This window comes from Anser anser, assembly GCF_964211835.1.
Source record: "Anser anser genome assembly, chromosome: W".
Taxonomy (NCBI): Eukaryota; Metazoa; Chordata; class Aves; order Anseriformes; family Anatidae; genus Anser; species Anser anser.
The window spans coordinates 6,200,547-6,221,269 of NC_139731.1; the positions used below are offsets into that span (position 1 = coordinate 6,200,547).

The following is a 20,723-nucleotide window of genomic DNA, read 5'->3' on the forward strand; positions in this document are numbered from 1 at the left end:
GAAGGGTTGAGATAACAGTAGAATTGATTAAAACGCTTCAAGGAGGTGGTCAAGCATCGCTCATTTGTGGGAAGTAGAGAGTAATTTCTTTCCTCTGCACTTCCACATAGCCTTTGCTTGTTTCGCTTAGTTTTCCCTTTCCCCCTCCCTTTTCCCCTTTCCTTTTTCCCCTTTAGTTAAATTGTTAATTGTTAATTGTTTAGTTAAATTGTTTAGTTAAATTGTTTAATTAATAATACTCTTTCCTTAATAATTATTTTTTTCCCTTTAATTAAATCATCCTTGTCTCAACCCGTGAGTTGTTCTTTCCTTTACTTCTTCCCCTCCTCATCTAAGGAGGGGGAATGAGAGAGCGGTTGTTTTTGACGGATTGGACCATTCGGTGGGTAAGGAATTGGCTGGATGGTCAACGACTCAGTGTCCAGGTGGAGATCAGTTGGAGGGAAGGGATGCCATCCAGAGGGACCTGGACAGGCTTGAGAGGTGGGCCTGTGCAAACCTCGTGAAGTTCAACAAGGCCAAGTGCAAGGTACTGCATCTGGGCCGGGGCAATCCCAAGCACAAATACAGGCTGGGCAGAGAATGGACTGAAAGCAGCCCTGAAGAGAAGGACCTGGGGGTGTTGGTGGATGAGAAGCTCAACATGAGCCGGCAGTGTGTGCTTGCAGCCCAGAAAGCCAATTGTATCCTGGGCTGCATCAAAAGAAGCGTGGCCAGCAGGTCGAGGGAGGTGATTCTCCCCCTCTACTCTGCTCTCGTAAGACCCCACCTGGAGTACCGTGTCCAGCTCTGGGGCCCCCAATATAAGAAGTACGTGGACCTGTTAAAATGAGTCCAGAGGAGGGCCACGAAGATGACCAAGGGGCTGGAGCACCTCTCCTATGAAGACAGGCTGAAGGAGTTGGGGTTGTTCAGCCTGGAGAAGAGAAGGCTCCGGGGAGACCTTATAGCGACATTCCTGTACCCAAGGGGAGGCCTACAGGAAAGCTGGGGAGGGACTCTTTGTCAGGGAGTGGAGCGATAGGACAAGGGGGAATGGCTCTAAACTAAAAAAGGGTAGATTTAGATTAGACATTAGGAAGAAGTTCTTTACTCTGAGGGTGGTGAGGCACTGGAAGAGGTTGCCCAGAGAGGTTGTGGATGCCCCATCCCTGGAAGAGTTCAAGGCCAGGTTGGATGGGGCTTTGTGCAACCTGGTCTAGTGGGAGTTTCCCTGCCCAGGGCGGGGTGTGTGTGTGGGGGGGGGGCTGGAATTAGATGATCTTTAAGGTCCCTTCCGACCCAAATCATTTTGTGATTCTATGATTCATAATTTTTCATAACTGCATTACTATTACTTCTACTTATATTCTAATATACCTCTTGGAGTACATTTGCTTTTTCTTTTTTTTTCTTAAGCACCTCCCCTCAAAACCCCCAACAACAACAACAACAAAAAAACTGATTCAGCAAAATATTTAAGCATTGGGCTCTTAAAATACATTTAACTGCTTGTCTTTGAGTACTTGCTCAAAGTTCATCCCTACTAAATTAAGAATTGGCTGATATGATTTTGCTGAATTAGGACTTTTATACACATCTCTCTCTATAACTTGAATCTTTATTACAGAATCACATAATCACAGAAGGGTTGAGGTTTGAAGGGACCTCTGGAGATCATCTCGTTCAACCCCCCTGTTCAAGCAGGGCCACCTAGGGCAGCTTGCCCAGGACCATGTCTAGGCGGCTTTTGAAGATCTTCAAGGAGGGAGACTCCACAACTTCTCTGGGCAACCTGTTCCGGTCATCCTCACAGTAAAGAAGTGTTTCCTAATGTTCAGACAGAACCTCCTTTGTTTCAGTTTGTGCTTATTGCTTCTTGATATTTCACTGGACAAAAGAGCCTGGTTCTGTCTTTATACCCTGAGATATTTTTTACGTATGAGACTTCTCCCGAGCCTTCTTTTCTCTGTGCTACACAGTCCCAACTCCCTCAGCCAACTAGACTTCATGCCACTGACCACCACCCTCTGGGCCTGGCAGTTCAGCCAGTTTTCAGTCCACCTCACTGTCTGCTCATCCAGCCCATACTTTTAACAGCTTCTCTATGAGGATCTACTGGAAGACAGAAGTCATTCTTTATAGAAAGCAATTATGTAATTTCTTTACTGTTTTTAGTGAAATGAGATACATATTTAATTTTGATGCTTGGATATAGTTAAGCCTTCTAGGAGGCTTAGTCTAGTTAACTTTCTAAGCTTTGCTTAAAAATTTTAAAAGCTAGATAGAGTTTATATGACTTTTACTTTGCTATTTTTAACCAGTTAGTGGCACAAAGCATATGTTATGTTATTTTGATTCTAATCATGTTATGATATTTCGATTCTAATCACTAAATTCAGTGACCTGCAAGGGTGAGGTCTTCTACATTTTAATTTCTACTGCAAACATAAATAATCAAGAAGGTTTTAGTGTTGATACACAAGCAAGAGTCTGCAGTTATTACTTTTTTCTGCAAACTTACATATAAGCAATAAACGTAGATGTTTTATTTACTGTGCATCTTTTCTGTAGTTATTTCAGTCTTCATCATGTGGTAACACTAGCCTTTATTTCCTTGCTTGATAATACCTTCTACAAAGTAATGCTTGCAAATATTTTCCTGAGTTGCTTCTTACAACATTGCTAGCGGAGGCAGCCAACAGATGCAGCACTTTGCTCAGCAGGTTACACAGAAGGGGGCCAGAAACTTTGCAGAGAATTGCATCCATGTCCTAAGCAATGCTGTTAATGCATTGCAGGGCACCACCTCCAGCTGTTGGAGCAACTATCCCTACAATATCAGAGGCCTCAATCCAGACCAAACTCCCAAGGGAGGATGCAGCTCTCAGGGTACAAGGAGTGCCTGGGGTCTCTCACTGAGGCTGGGGCAGAGGGAGACAGTCTCCTTCCCTGCAGAAGGTGTGCAGCAGTACAGGATCTGTGCTGCCGAGGAGGTGCGGGAGGAGGTCAGCAGATTGTGTAGTGCCAGAGGTGATAAGAAAGAGATTGAACGGTTCATCTCCAAGACCCCGCAGCCTGAACCCCCAGCTGTATTGAAGGAGGATTGGGTGGTCTGTGCTTATTGAGTTAGAATCATAGAATCATTAAGGGGACTAACTACTATTAACTACTCTTTCTGAGAAGAAATTTCTCCTAATTTCCAACCTAAAGGGTTGGAAATGGCGAAGACTGGAAGCTTGTGACTTCTGACAACAGGAAGAAGGCTCCCGCTCCACCTGCATATCTCCAACTAAAGAACAGGTTTGGCACCTTCAGAGCAGATGAGGGTCTGGGAACTCTGTCCAGTGAAGCATCCAAGCTAACTAAGCCTGAGCCATGCAGCAGTACCAGAAGGAAGTGGCAAGTGATAACAACGGGAAACTCTGTGCTGTAGGGGATGGGGGACCACATGTGCTGACCTGACCTGCTGTGTTGAGAGGTTTACTATTTTCTGGGGGCTTGGATCTGGGATGTTGTAGAGATATTGCAGAGGTTTGTCCGGCCCTCGGACTATTACCCCTTATGAATCGTCACCGACAATACTGCCAGGGGAGACCTGGAGTCATAGCCAGTGTGACTACATGCACCTGGAGGCAATGGAACAAGGTCATGGGGGGCTCAGGCAATATCCTCCTTGATCCTTCCAGTGAGAAGGAAGGGTTTGAGGAGGAATGGGAGGATCCTGTGGGTCAACAGTTGGTTGCCCAGCTGGTGATGACAATAGGGATTTGTTTTTTATGACCGTGGGGATGTCTCTTTAAGAATCAAAGACTGCTAAAGAGATGGGATCCACCTGACCAAGTGGGGCAAAAGCATCTTTACCAGCAGGCTGGCCAACCTGGTGAGGAGAGCTTTAAACTAGAAATGACAAGGAAGGCCCACAATCAAATGAGGAAGTGGTGGAATGGGTTGACAAGGAACGGGTGCAGGGTGTTATGGAAAAGAGAGAGCTTGTAATCAGAAAAACAGGGCTGAAGGGGAGACACTCTGCTGGATGCAATTCTTACAAACAAGGAAGAACTGTGGTTGGAGCATCCTGGAAGGTTGTGAGCAGCCTGGGCTGCATTGACCGTGAGATGGTGGAGCTGAGAATCCTGAGAGGAGGGAGCAATGCAAATGGAGGATCACAACTCTAAATTTCAGGAGAGCAGACTTTGGCCTGTGCAGGGACCTGTTTGGAAGAATCCCACGGGGGAGAGTCCTGGAGAGCAGAGGAGGGTCCAGGGATATTCAAGAATCACCTCCTCCATGCTCAAGAATGGTCCATCCCAGTGAGCAGGAAATCGAGCAAAGGTGGCAGGAAGCCTGTGTGGATGAACAAGGAGCTCCTGACTAAACTCAAACATAAAAAGGAAGCATATGGGAGCCGGAAAAAGGGGCAAGCGACCCAGGAGGAATACAGAGACACTGTCTGAGAGTACAGAGATGGGGTTAGGAAAACCAAAGCCCACCTGGAGTTGAAACTGGCGAGGGATATGAAGGGCAACATTAAGAGCTTCTACGGGTACATCAGCAGCAAAATGAAGACCAGGGAAAATGTGGGCCTGCTGCTGAATGGAGCAGGGATCCTGAAGACCAAGGACATGGGAAAGGATGAGGTACTGAATGCCTTCTTCACCTCAGTCTTTACTGGTAAGGACTGCTTTCAGGAACCCCAGGACCCTGAGGCCAGAGGGAAAGTCTGGTCTGGGAAAGTTTTTTTATATGTAATGCTAAGGTCTACTGAAGTCAGTGGAAAGACTGTCTGACATTAGTGGACTCAGACTCAGGACCATAGTGCATTCTCATCTGTCAGGTAGACTAGTGCCAGTGTGTAAAGGAACCCATTTTTATCTTAAAATTAATAAAAACTTAGACTTTGCAGTGACAAAAGCATCTTTCATAGGGAAATATATTCCAAAAACTTCTGGAGAGTTCCCTAAATGCAGTGAAATATCCAGTCTCCTTTTCTTTAAATACAGTGCTTACATCAACTCCAGTACACCTTCCTACTCAACAGAATTAAGGAAAGATGACACATGCTACATTTATATCCTTCGAAATCATTCCCAAAAGTTTCACGTGATGCACAAAAACACCACCACATAAAACAAACCAAACCAAAATTCTTATGAGGTGTTATCTGTGTTTAACTTACTAGGAATAGGTCTAAGGACATCAGGAATGAGAATCTCCACCAAAGCCTGGTACATCACATGGTCACAATTACAAATCCATTTCAGAATAGACTCATTTTTGCACAGAGCAATCAGTTTTCCTTTTGGAAGTCGACTTTCTATTTCAGTCAGGTTGCTGGCGTGAATAAAAGTAACAAATTAATAAGTGAAAATGCATTTACATACAGATAAGTACAATGGACTTTGCTTATTTAATAAAAACTTTATAAAAGTCTCAGTTACATCCAATTGAACCTCTTTACCTTGTTCATATGAAACTGGGGAAAAATGGCCTCCAAAGTTCAGCTCCAGCCCATAAATTATGCAGAGGTAGCATAAAAATGGTCCTTGGAATTTAAAAGAACGGGACAGTATACTGTGTAAAGATACTTTGACTATAGTCATCCAAACAAAGGAAAAAATGGAAGATGTATACAGTCATTTCAAGGCTTTGATTTGACACCTGCTGTTATATTATGATGATAGAGTAAAGAGAGACATTTACTGGCCTTGGTTAGTAAATCATGAGATCTGGAAACATGAATAAAACAACTAGTTTTGGAAGAGTCAGGAAGCTAAGTGAGGTTTGTCTTGCTGACATCATTTAGAATAGAATAGAATAGTTTAGTTTCTTCTGATCAGGGGTATTTTTACTGTCAACGATGGCCTCATGTCTTTGTTCTTTTCCTTATCTTACTAACATCTACTTTTTCCTGTCCATTATTTTTTTTTTGGGGGGGGGGGGGGGGGGGGCGGCGGCGGTGGCGGCGGCGGTGGTTTCAGTGTTCCAACCCCCCCCAGCCAACACTTGCTGAAATGTATCCTCTAACATCATCCACGTTTCCATCATCATGTTCTCCTAAAGTACCCTCTATTAAACAGGGCTGTTTATTAAATTATAAATAATAGTAAACAATATAATAATAAATTATTATTTATTTAAGAGAGACATATACTGACCTTGCTTCAATAATACCAGTGCCATCAGCTGGAGCAGAAGGAGAATAGCGCCAGAAAGTTTGCCACAATTTTTCTATCAGGCTAAACTGAAGATTCACAACAACATCCACTATTGCCTAAAACAATATAAAACAAGTGCAGATAGTCTTCTGCCATTTTTCTCCTCCAGCTCCTTCCAGTGGTATAGCTCTCCCCTCCCCTTAGTCATTTTTCAGAAAAAGTGATAAAAAATTAGATTTATAAATAAACAATGTATTTTAATAGCTTTTTAGCGATGAATTTTACTAGTGTGCACAGACTCAGATCAGTCCAAGTGAAAATAGAAAGAATTCTCCAGAAAAGAGCTTAAGGAAACATATCAGGTGACTTCACCTAAACAGAACTTTTAACACTATTAAAAACACGTAGGAAAATTGCTATTTCATTAATTTTTTTACTTCATTAAATTTTTTCAGGCACCTTCAACAATAATTTTAAGACATTATTTAATATGAAATGTTAACAACCTTAAACAACTTGTTTCTTTAAAACTTGAAGAAAATAGCGAGCTTGTTTTTAACATAAATGCTAGAAACAATAATTTAATCTGATTTCAACCCCTATAAACAAAAGCAAAGCTCTGCATATATCTAAAGTGTAATTTATCTAAAAATCTCCAAATATATGCATTATTATATTCCAGTCTCAGTATTCTATTACACATTTTTTTCTTTCCTGGTAAAGAGAAATTTCAGAGAAATCGTTTTTCCAATTTCATTTTTAATGAAATAAGCAAACTATTTGGTTAGCACATCAGATATCAATAGCCTGCCTGTAGTATGTTTTGTGTCAGTCATCCAGTTGTACTGATTCTCACTAGAAGACATGAATTTTCAATGAAGAATGATTTATGTGAATGCCTTTTTTCCCTTACCTCACAGTGCTCTCGATAAAGACTTTGCAATGATTTTATGTCTTCAAGAGCAGTACCATCTGGTAGAGAAGATATTTCAACTTCTCCAAACTCTGGAAGTATTCGAGATGTATCTGTTTCCATGACAACATAACAGAAGAAAACCATTGTGAATGGTGCCAACTACAGCTCAATTAGAAAAGATTTAAGAATGATGTAAATATATAAAGTCTAGAAGGTCATAATGCCCAAAGAGGAATGTCTTTCATATTTAATATATTTTAATGTTGCAAAAAAAAATTGTTAACAAACCAGCTAGCTTTTTTTTTTAAACAAAAGGAGATATTAAGTTATTCTTGGCAGGTAGCAGATTAAAATGATTTCACACATATATTGTATCTGTATATAAAAAAAAAGCTAAGATATCAAAGAATATGACAGGATAAAGCAGAATATAAGAGGTTAATACTATTAAATGTTTTTTTGTTTTTATCAGTTGAATAGTTTTTGTATTGTCATGAATGTAAGGGTTTCCTAGACTCAGCAGCATATATTTATTTGAAATTTACAAGACTTTCAACTATAGCCAACATGTACGTTTACTATTGCTCACAAATGTTTCTAAGAGATACACTAGTATGGGGCCAAGTGGGGGAATATATTGTCAACCAGGGAGAACGTGGAAGGAAAAATTCAAAAACGTGAACTATAGCCTAAGGTTCCCAATGATTTCAGTAACAGCAAGGCTAGGCCAAAGAATGTGGATCTTCAAAATATCAATGTATGAACTCAAAACTAAGTGTACAATTATTGCAATAAGATATTTAATAGGCTTTTTTACTTTAGCAAATTACTAAATTACCATTTGTTTCCACAGATGGGAAATCAATAAGATCAGTTACATCAACAAATGCAATATATATATAATATAATCCCATTTTATGTGCAGGTGGCAGAACACTGGAACAGGTTACACAGAGAGGTTGTGGAGTCTCTCTCCTTGAGGATATTCAAAAGCCTCCTAGACATGGGAAGGCTGGACACCCCACCCCCCCCACCCCCCCCACCCCCCCCCGCCCCACCATGGGCAGGGACACCTCCCACACTAGGCTAGGTTGCTCAAAGCCCCATCCAACCTGGCCTTGAACACTTCCAGGGATGTGGCATCCACAACTTCTCTGGGCAGCCTGTTCCAGTGCCTCACCACCCTCATAGTAAAGAATTTCATCCTTATATCTAATCTAAATCTACCCTTTTTTAGTTTAAAACCTGTTGTGGTTTAACCTGGCAGGCAGCTAAGCACCAAACAGCCATACACTCACTCCCCCCCCCCCTCCCCCCCCCCCCCCCCCCCACTGGGATAGGGGAGAGAATTGAAAATAAAAATCACAAAACTTGTGGGTTGAGATAAAGACAGTTACATAGAACAGAAAAGGAAGAGAAAATAATCCTGAGACTACTACTACTACTATACATAAATGTATATACAACAGGTGATGCAAAATGTAATTGCTCACCACCTGCCGACCAATGCCCAGTAACTCCCCGAGCAGAGATCTCCCCCCCACCCAACCTTCCCAGTTTTTATCGTTCAGTATGACACCATATGGTATGGAATATCCCTTTTGGCCAGTTTGGGTCAGCTGTCCTGGCTCTGTCCCCACCCAGCTTCTTGTGCACCCCCAGCCTTCTCGCTGGCATAAGAAGCTGAAAAGCCCTTGCCTCTGTGTAAGCACTGCTCTTCAACAACTAAAACATCGGTGTGTTATCAACATTATTTTTCTCCTAAATCCAAAACATGGCACATACCAGTGGCTATGAAGAAAATGAATTCTATCCCAACCGAAACCAGGACAAGATCCACCCGTTATTCCATACCCTTTACATCATGCTCGGGTCCCACTTTCCAATGCATCCCAATTAATCACCACTTTTCTGTCTTTTGATATATGCACACACAGATATCATTCCCTTAGTATATGGGCCGTCACTCTAAAATGTCTATGGAGTTCGTTTAGTCCATGACTCCGGGTTCCATCTGTCATAACAATCCTTCAGGGCAAGAGAGATGGGGTGTGGTGTTGAATTGTTGCATGCTGAGGCCAGCTCTGGCTCCATCACCGCTGCGCTTGTCTGGTTCTATCACTGCTGCACTTCGCTCAGTTCCATCAAAATACATTCTTCATTAATCTGGGTGACTCTTACTGTAATACTGCTGATGGGACATATAGCAACCATAGTAGTGATTACATGCAGTATTATACAGCAATTAACATAATACAATTCAAATCGTGGGCTATTCTTTCTCAACATCAAATCCCCTTGAGGTACACACCGGACCTCCCCATCCTTCTGCATTACCCACCAAGTGCACCCAGGTCCATGAGCAAAAGCAATCCCACAGACAGGTTTGCCTTTGCTCGAGGCAGGAATAACCCAGACTGTCTTCCACAGCATGTTCTTTATGTGCACTACAGGGATTTTATCCCCTTCTACAGTACGTATGAGATTTGATTGGGCAGGTCCGGCTCAGTTGGCAGATCCTCTAGTGTTGACTAACCAGGTGGCCTTTGCTAAATGCGCATCCCAATGTTTGAATGTCTCAGCCCATTGCATCTTTTGATTTTCCCGGAGGCTGGTGCATGATAGGGGATGTGACATACCTATTCAGTGTCATGCTCTTTGGCCCAGGTATCTATAAGGTTGTTTCGGAAATAAGTCCCATTGTCTGACTCAATTCTTTCTGGGGTGCCATGATGCCATAGGACTTGCTTCTCAAGGCCCAGGATAGTGTTCTGGGTGGTGGCATGGGGCGCGGGATATGTTTCCAGCCATCCGGTGGTTGCTTCCACCACTGTAAGCACATGGTGCTTGCCTTGGCAGGTTTGTGGGAGTATGATATAATCAGTCTGCCAGGCCTCCCCGTATTTATATTTCAGCCATCATCTTCCATACCAGGGAGGCTTTAAACGCTTGGCTTGTCTGTTTGCAGCACATGTTTCGCATTCATAGATAACCTGTGCAATGGTGCCCATGGCCAGGTCCACCCATCGATCACGAGCCCATCTGTATGTTGCATCTCTGCCTTGATGGCCTGAGGTGTCATGGGCTCACCAAGCCATAAATAATTCACCCTTATGTTGCCAGTCCAGATCCACCTCAGCCATTTCAATCTTAGCAGCCTGATCCACCTGCTGGTTGTTTTGATGTTCTCCAGTGGCCTGACTCTCAGGTACATGAGCATCTACATAGAATACTTTTACAACTAGGTTTTCTACCCGGGCGGCAATTTCTTGCCACAGTGCAGCAGCCCGGATGGGCTTGCCCCTGCGCTGCCAGTTGCTCTGCTTCCATTGCTGTAACCACCCCCACAGGGCATTTGCTACCATCCATGAATCACTATAGAGATAGAGCACTGGCCACTTTTCCCATTCAGCAACTTCTAAAGCCAGCAGGATGGCCTTCACTTCTGCAAATTGGCTCGATTCACCTTCTCCTTCAGCAGTTTCCGCAACTTGTCATGTAGGACTCCATACAGCAGCCTTCCACTTCCAATGCTTTCCCACAATACGGCAGGACCCATCAGTGAAGAGGGCACATTGCTTCTCATTTTCTGGTATCTTGTTATACAGCGGGGCCTCTTCAGCACGTGTCACCTCCTCCTCTGGTGATATTCCAAAATCTTTGCCTTCTGGCCAGTCCGTGATCACTTCCAAAATTCCTGGGCGACTGGAGTTTCCTATTCGAGCTTCTTGTGTGATCAGTGCAACCTACTTCCTCCACGTAGCATCAGTTGAACATCCAGCCCAGCACCGGCAGTCGAGGTGCCAAGAGGAGCTATGCTTCAGTACCAGCCACTTCTGAAGCAGCTCGAACCCCTTCATATGCTGCCAATATCTCTTTTTCAGTTGGAGTATAGCAGGTCTCAGATCCTCTGTATCCCTGACTCCAAAACCCTGGGGGTTGACCTTGACTCTCCCCTGATGTTTTCTGCCAGAGGCTCCAGGTGGGGCCATTCTCCCCAGCTGTGGTGTAGAGCACATTTTTTACCTCGTCCTGCATGGACTGCCTAAGGGCTACTGCATGAACTATCTCCCATTTAATTAGTTCAAAGGCATATCATTGCTTAGGGCCCCATTTGATATCATTCTTCTTACGGGTCACTTGATAGAGTGGGCTTACAATCAGACTGTAATTTGGAATGTGCATTCTCCAAAAACCCACAATGCCTAAGAAAGCTTGTGTTTCTTTTTGCTAGTTAGTGGAGACATAAATGTTATTTCGTTGATCACATCCACTGGGATCTGACGATGACCATCTATCTTGCCATTTTATTCCTGAAAAATGTATCTCATGTGCGGGTCCTTTGACCTTACTTTGTTTTATGGCAAAACTGGCTTTCAGAAGGATTTGGACTATTTTCTTCCCTTTCTCAAAAACTTCTTCTGCTGTGTTGCCCCACACGAGGACGTCATCAATGTACTGCAGGCGTTCAGGAGCTTCCCCCTGTTCCAGTGCACACTGGATCAGTCCATGGCAAACGGTAGGGATGTGTTTCCACCCCAAGGCAGTCGATTCCACATGTACTGGATGCCCCTCCAAGTAAAAGCAAACTGTGGCCTCCACTCTGCTGCTAAAGGGATGGAGAAAAATGCATTAGCGATATCAGTTGTGGCGTACCACTTGGCTGCCTTTGATTCCAGTTTTATTGAAGTTCCAGCATGTCTGGCACTGCAGCACTCAGCAGTGGTGTGACTTCATTTAGGCCACAATAATCCACTGTTAGCCTCCACTCTCCAATAGACTTCTGCTCTGGCCATATGGGACTATGAAAGGGTAAGCGAGTTTTGGTGGTCACTCCTTGGCTCTCCAGTCAACGAATCAGCTTATGGATGGGAATCAGGGAGTCTCGGTTGGTGCGATGTTGCTGCTGGTACACCGTTGTGGTAACGGATTGGCACCTGTTTTTCTTTAACCCTGAGCAAGCCCTCAACAGAAGGGTCCTCTGAGAGACTGGGCAAGTTAGACACCTTTTTAATTTCTTCCGTCTCCAAGGCAACTATACCAAAAGCCCACCTGTACCCTTTTGGGTCCTCAAAGTACCCTCTCCTTAGGTGGTCTATGCCTAGGATGCACAGAGCCTCTGGGCCAGTCACAATGGGATGCTTTTGCCACTCATTCCCAGTTAGACTCACTTCGGCCTCCAATACAGTTAGCTGTTGGGATCCCCCTGTCACTCCAGAGATACAGATGAGTTCTGTCCCTTTATAGCTTGATGTCATTAGGGTATACTGTGCACCTGTGTCCCCTAGAGCCTTATACTTCTGTGGGTCTGACGTGCCAGGCCATCAAATCCACAGAGTCCAATAAAGTCCTTTTCCTCTACCTGTCTGGAGGCAGGGCCCCTCCAGTCCTGGTCATAGCATTCATTACTCTGTCTGGGGGACTGCTCACTGGAAACTGGATCAGTAGTTTTCCCAGAAGAACCCCCTTTTGCAATTCTTTTTCCTTACAACTCATGTGCCCGTGCCTCTATGGTCAAGGTAGATTTTCCATCCTGCTTCCTCATGTCCTCTCCATGGTCACGTAGGTAAAACCACAGGGTGGCACGGGGTGTGTACCCACTATATCCCATTTCTTGAGCAGAGGGACTCTCATTTCTAATAGCTGAGATACTGTTTCGTACATGTGGGGAGGAAGATATATTCTCTTTAAGTTGGTGGACCTCTTGGGAAAGTTTCTCCAAAGCATTCTTTGAGTTGATGAACTGCTTGAGAAAGTTTCTCCACAGCAGAGATGCAGTTCCATAGGGAAGAAGAGACTTTCTTCGTACTGCCAGTATTGTCCAGCCAATTCATTCACTGTGTGGTCCTTTCCATCTTTCCATGTCATTACTGCCAATGAGCTAGGGTACAACGATGGTGCACTCCATACAAATTTCCTCCACGTGGGTCGCGTGCACTGGACTTCATCTGGATCTTTGGATAGCTGTTCGTTGTCCAGGTCATCATAAATCACCTCCAGCACAAGTAATTCCCGCAGGTACTAGATACCTCTCTCCATAGTGTTCCACTTGCCTGGGTGACATATTACATCTTCCTTGAAGGGACACCTGTTCTTCGCGCCTGACTGGAGTCACTTACAGAGGCTGAGGACTTGTGCCCCCTTTCCAATCTCTTTATCAGTGCCCCCTTCCCTAGCGAGAGATCCCAGTTGCTCATCTTCTCTGTCCTCTAATTCCAGGCTACTGGCCCCATTATCTCAGCATCAGAGCAGCCAGGTGACAATGTGCTCAGTGGATGATGGATGAAATCTTTTTGCACATCTCACAGCTCACCCAGGAATAGGGATCAGGTGGTTAGTGCCACGTTTATGAGATCTGCCTCTTTCTCTTCCTGTTCCCGTGATGGCCCTGCTTCTGAATAGCCTGCCTCATCCTCTTCTTCCTCTGTCCCCTTCTTAGTAGGAGTTTCTTCCCTTGCTAAATGAGCTGACTTTCGCATCCTTTGTTTCGTCTTGTGTATAGGGGTGGCAGATACCAGCACGGGTTGGTTCTCTGGTTCAGCCACAGGACCTGTCACAGGGGTTGGAGTGGCCTGTTGCGAGGCTTGGAACAGATCCAGAGGCATATTCTTCCTCTTGAAGGTGCTGAATAGCATTGAAGAGTGTTTGATAGGCACAGGCAAAGACCCCAGCACAGTGCGGCAAGCTGTAAATCTCCGGCATTGCCAGGATATGAGCATACATTTTTAAAACATTCTATGAGTTTTTCAGGATTCTGTACTTGTTCAGGGGTGAATTCCAAAACCATTGGAAGTGGCAATCATGATAGATACCTGCCTATATCCTCCCACACACCTTGCCACCCATAACCATCCTGCCTCAGGGAAAATCTCTGGTTGGTATTTTTAAATAGATATACCATAACCATAGACAAAAGTTGAAACACGTAGGAAACATAGATCATGCTAGTTTCAACATCTCCAGAATATTCAAAGTTTTCCAAAGCTATTTTAACTTGTCTGGAGTAAAGGGTGTGCTTGTTAATAGCTTCCATAGTAAGGTTCCTGAAGTGCAAAAATGATGGCTATACTGAGTACAAATACCGTTTTACGTTCATTGTCGGTGTAATATGAGCACATACTATATACAAAGTGGCAAAACCTGGCTTTAGATATTGCTCACCATCTGCCGACCAATGCTCAGTCCCTCCCTGAGCAGAGGTCCCTCCCCCGCCCAACCTTCCCCATTTTTATTGTTCAGCATGATGTCATATGGCATGGAATATCCCTTTGTCCAGTTTGGGTCAGCTGTCCTGGCTCTGTCCCCACCCAGCTTCTTGTGCACCCCCAGCCTTCTCGCTGGCATAAGAAGCTGAAAAGCCCTTGCCTCTGTGTAAGCACTGCTCTTCAACAACTAAAACATCAGTGTGTTATCAACATTATTTTTCTCCTAAATCCAAAACATGGCACATACCAGCCACCGTGACGAAAATTAACTCTATCCTAGCTGAAACCAGAGCAAGACCATTATGCCTTGTCCTACCACTATACGCCTTTGTAAAAAGTCTCTCTCCATCTTTCTTATAGGCCCACTTTAAATATTGAAAGGCTGTAATAAGGTATCCCCGGAGCCTTCTCTTCTCTAGGCTAAACAACCCCAGGTCTCTCAGCCTGTCTTCATAGAAGAGGTGTTTCATCCCTCTGATCATTTTTGTAGCCCTCCTCTGGACCCACTCCAACAAGTCCATGTCTCTCTTGTGCTGGGGGCCTCAGAGCTGGATACAGTACTCCAGGTGGGGTCTCACAAGGGCAGAGGAGAGGGGGAGAATCCCCTCCCTCAACCTGCTGGCCACTCTTCTTTTTATGCAGCCAAGGATCCTGGGCAACCTGCTGTATGTGTCCCTGCTTGAGCAGTGGAGTTGGACCAGATAATCTCCAGAGCTCCCTTCCAACCTAAACCATTCTCTGTGATTTTGTGTGATTCTGTGTGAATTGGGAAGCCAGTGAAAATTACTAAGCTTTTAGGGTAGGATTTTCAGCCTGCATTTTTTTGTATAAAATGCTTCATGGAAATTGCATGGTAGATTTAAAATATATTGCAATGCTAATAGTCTTTTCACATTTTTCATTTTATGTCTGTATGATGCATATTAAATATTGCATGTCTTACAATATAGAATATTAAGCTCCTTTCAGTAACTTTTTTGTTCTGTTATCAGTGAGTGTTTTAAACAGGGCAACATAACTAAAAATAATTACTGTATTTGCATGACGATGTTCATGGCTGTATTGGGCTTATGTGGCAAGGTTTTGCCAGCAGGGGGCTGCAGGGTGGCCTCTGTGAGAAGAGACCAGGAGCTGCCCCCATGTTGAACACAGCCTGTTCCAGCTGGCTCCAAAAGGGACCCGCTGCAAGCCATACAGCAAAGCTGGTGGCACCTTTGTGAAAGCATAGTTAAGAAAGGTTTAAAAAAAAAAAAAAAAAAAAACAGAAAAACACTGCATGGCAGCTGTGTAAGAGAGGAGTGGAGTGAGAGAAACAACCCTGAAGACACCAATGTCAGTGAAGAAGAAGACGGAGGAGGTGCTCCAGGCGCTGAAGCAGAGGCTCCCCTGCAGCCCATGGAGAAGATCATGGTGAAACAGGCTGTCCTCTACAGCCCATGGAGGAACACATTGGAGCAGATATCCACCCTGCAGCCCGAGGAGGACCCCACACTGGAGCAGGTGGATATGGCCTGAAGGAGGCTGTAGCCTGTGGAGAGCCCATGCTGGAGCAGACCCCTGGCAGGAACTGCATCCTATGGATAAGAGCCCATGCAGGAGTAGGTTTTCTGGCAAGAACTGCAACCCATAGTGGACCCAGGCTAGAGCAGTCTGTTCCTGAATAACTGCGGCCCATGGGAAGGAACCATGTAGAAGCAGTTTGTGAAGGACTGCACCCCGTGGGAGGGACCTCTTGCTTGAGCAGGGGAAGAGTGTGAGGAGGAAGGAGCAGAAGAGATGAAGTGTTATGGACTGACCACAACCCCTATTCCCCCCCCCCCCCCCGCCCCGCCCCGCCCCGCCCCCGCACCGCTCAGGGGATGGAAGGCAGAAGAATCGGGAGTGAAGCTGAGCCTGGGAAGAATGGGGGGTAGGGGGAAGGTCGTTTTAGTTTTGGTTTTAGTTCTCACAATCATACTTTGTAATTAATTGGCAATAAATTAAATTAATCTTCCCCAAGCTGAGTCTGTTTTCCCCATGATGGCAGTTGGTAAGCAATCTCCCTGTCCTTTATCTTGACCCTCAAGCTTTTTCATTGCATTTTCTTCCACTGTTCTGCTGAGTAGGGGGAGTGAGAGAACAGCTTGATGGCACCTGGCGGCCAGACAAGGGTTAACCCGCCACAGTGGCGATAATGGATTTTATTTTATTTATACAACAGTATAACACATCTTTTCATACCTAAAAACTGTCGATGATGTTGACTTTGGGCAATTATAGTTTGTTCAGCAGATGTGCCTGTCTGTTGACCACTTCCTGTGAAGCCATCTGCAACTCCATCCACTTTTTGCACAGGCTTGTACCTACAAAAATATCAAATACAAAATTATCCGTTATGTTTACTTTTTCATAAGTGCGTTATTACACTCTGTTCTGCCTTATTTCTCAGTCTCAAAATGCAGTTTTGCTAGTTTAGATACAAGTAAAAAATAACATCAGAAAAATTGTAGTAAGGAAAGCCAGAACATTGGCGATGCATTATAAAATTCATAAAGCTGATAGCACAGCACAACTACCAATTTCTAGTGGAATTTAGTTTAAAAACTAAGACCTAAAGCTCATTTATACTAAACAGAATCAAAATCTTTCCTTTTCCAAAGAACTTGCAGTCCCAGGAATCAAGTAGCTCAAAAATAAGTTTTCATCACCTTAAAAGGGGCCATACTACTCTTTGGAGACAAAGGAAATGAAATAATTTTTAAATGCAACAAACTTCTCATGAGCTCAGAAGGTCTGAGAAGACTACTCAGACTTAAACTCTTCATATGTTAACTCACAAAAGCTTTTATAAAGGATAAAAGGAACAAAAAGACTAGTAGGAATGCTGGCTTGGATGGTCAGATGCTAAGATCATCACACTGACAGGCTGAAGATCCAGCCTGCAATTCCCCACACATCTAAAAATTAATTCTGTCCCATTGCACTGTGCAGATTATAAAGCTTTGTACTAACTTTAGGATTGTCAACACATTCCACTCTGGAAACTCTCCTCTCAAGAAGCAGTTGAGTCAGCTCTGAGCATGTTCTCATTTTGATCTTACTAAACAGAGACTAGTAATGCTCCGTGTGACTACTTAGATTTTAGCTTATGAGAAAGCTCCCATAAGAATCAGGCATCCAAAATTCTGGGCATTCCTGACATTTTTAACTATACAATAACATAGGACGTGATATTATGACGGTGTGCTCCCCCCCCGCCCCATACTTCTCGTTGCCCAGAGAAGTAGTGGATGCCACATCCCTGGAGGTGTTCAAGACCAGGTTGGATGAGGCCCTAGGCAACCTGATCTAGTGGGTGGCATCCCTGCCCAAGACAGCAGGTTTGTAATTAGATGATCTTTAAGGTCCCTTCCAACCCAAAGCATTCTATGATTCTACGAAACTGAATGATTGTTGTGAGTATGCTTCACTGGTGGAGACCAGATAATGCTAAGTGAGGATGAAGCAAAGAGCTGTTGGTGTCCATGAGTTTTCTCAAATTCAGGACCTGACCCAGCAGAAAAGCCCCATTCTCTCACCAGCTGAGTAGCTTATTGGGCTGGGGGAATAGACAGACACCATGGAGCAGGGTGAACCTTCCACAGTCCCTATTAAATCTCTACGTGAGGTCTTTATAGCCATCACAAAAGCCGCTTGCATACAAGCCATGCACAAACGAGACCCATAATGTCCCACTACCTGCTACAGGAGATTTTGCAACGGTAAAGTCACTGATTAGAGAAGCCCTGGAAATTCTTAAACCATACTTAGTTGCAAAATGAGATGAGATCAAAAGAGACACAGAACATAATGCAACACAAGGTGACAATGTGCAGAATGTCCTTAAGCAACTCCCTACATGGGCAGAATTAATGCACTGCATTGTTAACCATGAAAAATGTGCTGGGAGGATGCACCAGCTGAAAAAAAAAAACAGAACTGAACACCTGCGGAAGAGATCATAAGGTGAGGAGACCTGTAAAAATGGGAACAGAAACTGAACTAAAGGAAAATAATTCTAGAAACCTACAAGTGCAATCTTGAGAACAGAGAACTGAGTTATGGAAAAAAGCATTAGCTCTACGCTTTCCCAGAACTGCAATGCAAGGTCAGCCTACTGCCATTATCTTGAGTGATCAAAGCATTCCACACAGGAGATACCAGCGAAAGGAGGTATCATATTCCAGAGAACCATAGAATCATTAAGGTTGGAAAAGACCTCCAAGATCATCTGGTCCAACCATCCCCCTACCACCAATATCACCCACTAAACCATGTCCCTCAACATCAAGTCCAGCCTTTCCTTAAACACCCCCAGGGACGGTGACTCCACCACCTTCCTGGGCAACCCATTCCAATGCCTGACTACTCTTCCTCAGAAGAAATTTCTCCTCATTTCCAATATGAACCTAGCCTGGAGCAACTTGAGGCTGTTCCTTCTTGTTCTATCGCTAGCTATCTGCGAGAAGAGGCTGACCCCCAGCTCCCCACAAGTTCCTTTCAGGTAGTTGTAGAGAGCGATAACGTCTCCCCTGAGCCTCCTCTTCTCCAGTATAAACAACTGTAGCTCCCTCAGCAGTGTGAGAAACAAAGTTGTGTTCTTTCAGTAGAGAATTACTTTTCTGTATTCCAGGGTAGTTGTGTAGTCATAATAAGGAGAAATGCTAAGTAGATAAATGGACAGTAGAAGGCCTCACTGTTCCAAAATAAGGTAGAAGCTTGAGAAAAACAGGATGAGCAGTGTGAGAACAGTAAAACAAAGATCACAAGTTCTCAAAACATAAGAAAGGAGAAATTAAAGGGTTGAAAAAAGGAAAAATTGTACATATATGGTATAGAGGAGCGTCGAGTAGCTTGTGAACCTGTAGTACTCAGCCAATGAGGAAACAGGGGAGGTGATCAGGCGTCGGGTAATAGGGAATAAAAGGTTATGATTTGTTTACTAAAATGTGCTCCTGATTGACAGGACACCCACCACTGCAATCGCGAATAAAATAGCTTCACAGAAGATCCTGTCTGAAGAAAATTATTTGAGATTTTTCTCACAGCTGCTCCTCATAAGACTTGTTCTCTAGACCTTTCACCAGCTTTGTTGCCTTTTTCTGGACACACTCCGGGGCCTCGATGTCTTTCTTGTAGTGAGGGGCCCAAAACAGAACACAGTACAAAAGGTGCAGCCTCACCAGAGCAGAGTACAGGGGGGCAATCACCTCCCTGGTCCTGCTGGCTACACTATTCCTGATACAAGCCAGGATGCCATTGGCCTTCTTGGCCACCTGGGCACACTGCCGGCTCATGTTCAGGTGAGCATCGACCAACACCCCAGGTCCTTATCCTCTGCACAGCTTTCCAGCCACTCTGCCCCAAGCCCGTAGTGCTGCATGGGGTTGTTCTGACCAAAGTGCAGGACCCAGTGCTCAGCCATGTTGAACCTCATCCCATTGGCCTCTGCCCATCGACCCATCCTGTCCAGGTCCCTCTGCAGGGCCTTCCTACTGTCCGGCAGATCAACACTCCCCCACCACAACTTGGTGTCATCCGCAAACTTACTGAGAGTGCACTCAATGAGGGTGCACACATGGAAAATAAGGAGGGGATTGGTGACAGTCAACATGGCTTCACTAAGGGCAGATTGTGCCTGACAAATCTGGTGGCCTTCTACGATGGGGTTACAGCCCAACTTCCCCCCCCAACTTGGTATCGTCTGCAAACTTACTGAGGGTGCACTCAATTCCTTCATCCAAATCATCAATAAAGATATTAAAGTGGATGGGCCCCAACACCGACCCCTGGGGAACACCACTCGTGACCGGTCGCCAGCTGGATTTCACTCCATTCACCACCACTCTCTGGTCCCGGCCGTCCAGCCAGTTTTTAACCCAGCAAAGAGTGTACCTGTCCAAGCCATGGGCTTCCAGCTTCTCCAGGAGAGTATTGTGGGAGACCGTGTCAAAGGCTTTGATGAAGTCTAGGTAGACTACGTCAACAGCCTTTCCCTCATCCACCAAGCAGGTTACCTGGTCATAGAAGGAGATGAGGTTGGTCAGGCAGGACTTGCATTTCATAAACTCATGCTGACTGATCCCCAGGTTGTTCTGCACATGCTGTGTGATTGCCTTCAAGATGACCTGTTCCATCACCTTTCCTGGCACCGAGGTCAGGCTGACAGGCCTGTAGTTCCCCGGCTCCTCCTTACAATCCTTCTTATAGATGGGTGTCACATTAGCAAGTCTCCAATCATCCGTGACCTCTCTGGATGACCATGACTGCTGATAGATGATGGAAAGCAGCTCGGCAATTACGTGCGCCAACTCCCTCAGCACCCTTGGGTGGATCCCATCTGGCCCCATGGAATGGTGACAGTCCAGGTGTTGCAGCTGGTCTCTAACTGCTTCCACCTGAACTGTGGGGGGTTTCTTCGGCTCCTCGTCCCTGACTTCCAGTTCG

The 20,723-nt window shown here is 44.7% G+C and overlaps 1 protein-coding gene and 1 pseudogene across 18 annotated transcripts in view; one reads left to right on the forward strand and one right to left on the reverse strand.

The window, feature by feature from the left end:
- Nucleotides 1-20,723, forward strand: part of LOC310888710 (arrestin domain-containing protein 3-like) — a 494,161-nt pseudogene that overhangs the window by 110,722 nt on the left and 362,716 nt on the right. The window lies entirely within an intron of this gene.
- Nucleotides 1-20,723, reverse strand: part of LOC310888706 (transcription factor RFX3-like) — a 258,874-nt gene that overhangs the window by 41,477 nt on the left and 196,674 nt on the right. For 16 of the 17 annotated variants that reach the window (XM_083815661.1, XM_083815657.1, XM_083815658.1 and 13 more), the window contains 4 exons: nt 16,479-16,600; nt 7,051-7,163; nt 6,138-6,253; nt 5,159-5,313 (listed from right to left, as the gene is read on the reverse strand). In XM_083815661.1, coding sequence (XP_083671787.1) covers nt 5,159-5,313; nt 6,138-6,253; nt 7,051-7,163; nt 16,479-16,600 — 506 coding nt within the window. Of the gene's footprint in view, nt 1-5,158; nt 5,314-5,440; nt 5,525-6,137; nt 6,254-7,050; nt 7,164-16,478; nt 16,601-20,723 lie in introns of those variants that run through there. The other variant, XM_083815659.1, reaches the window with a different exon arrangement.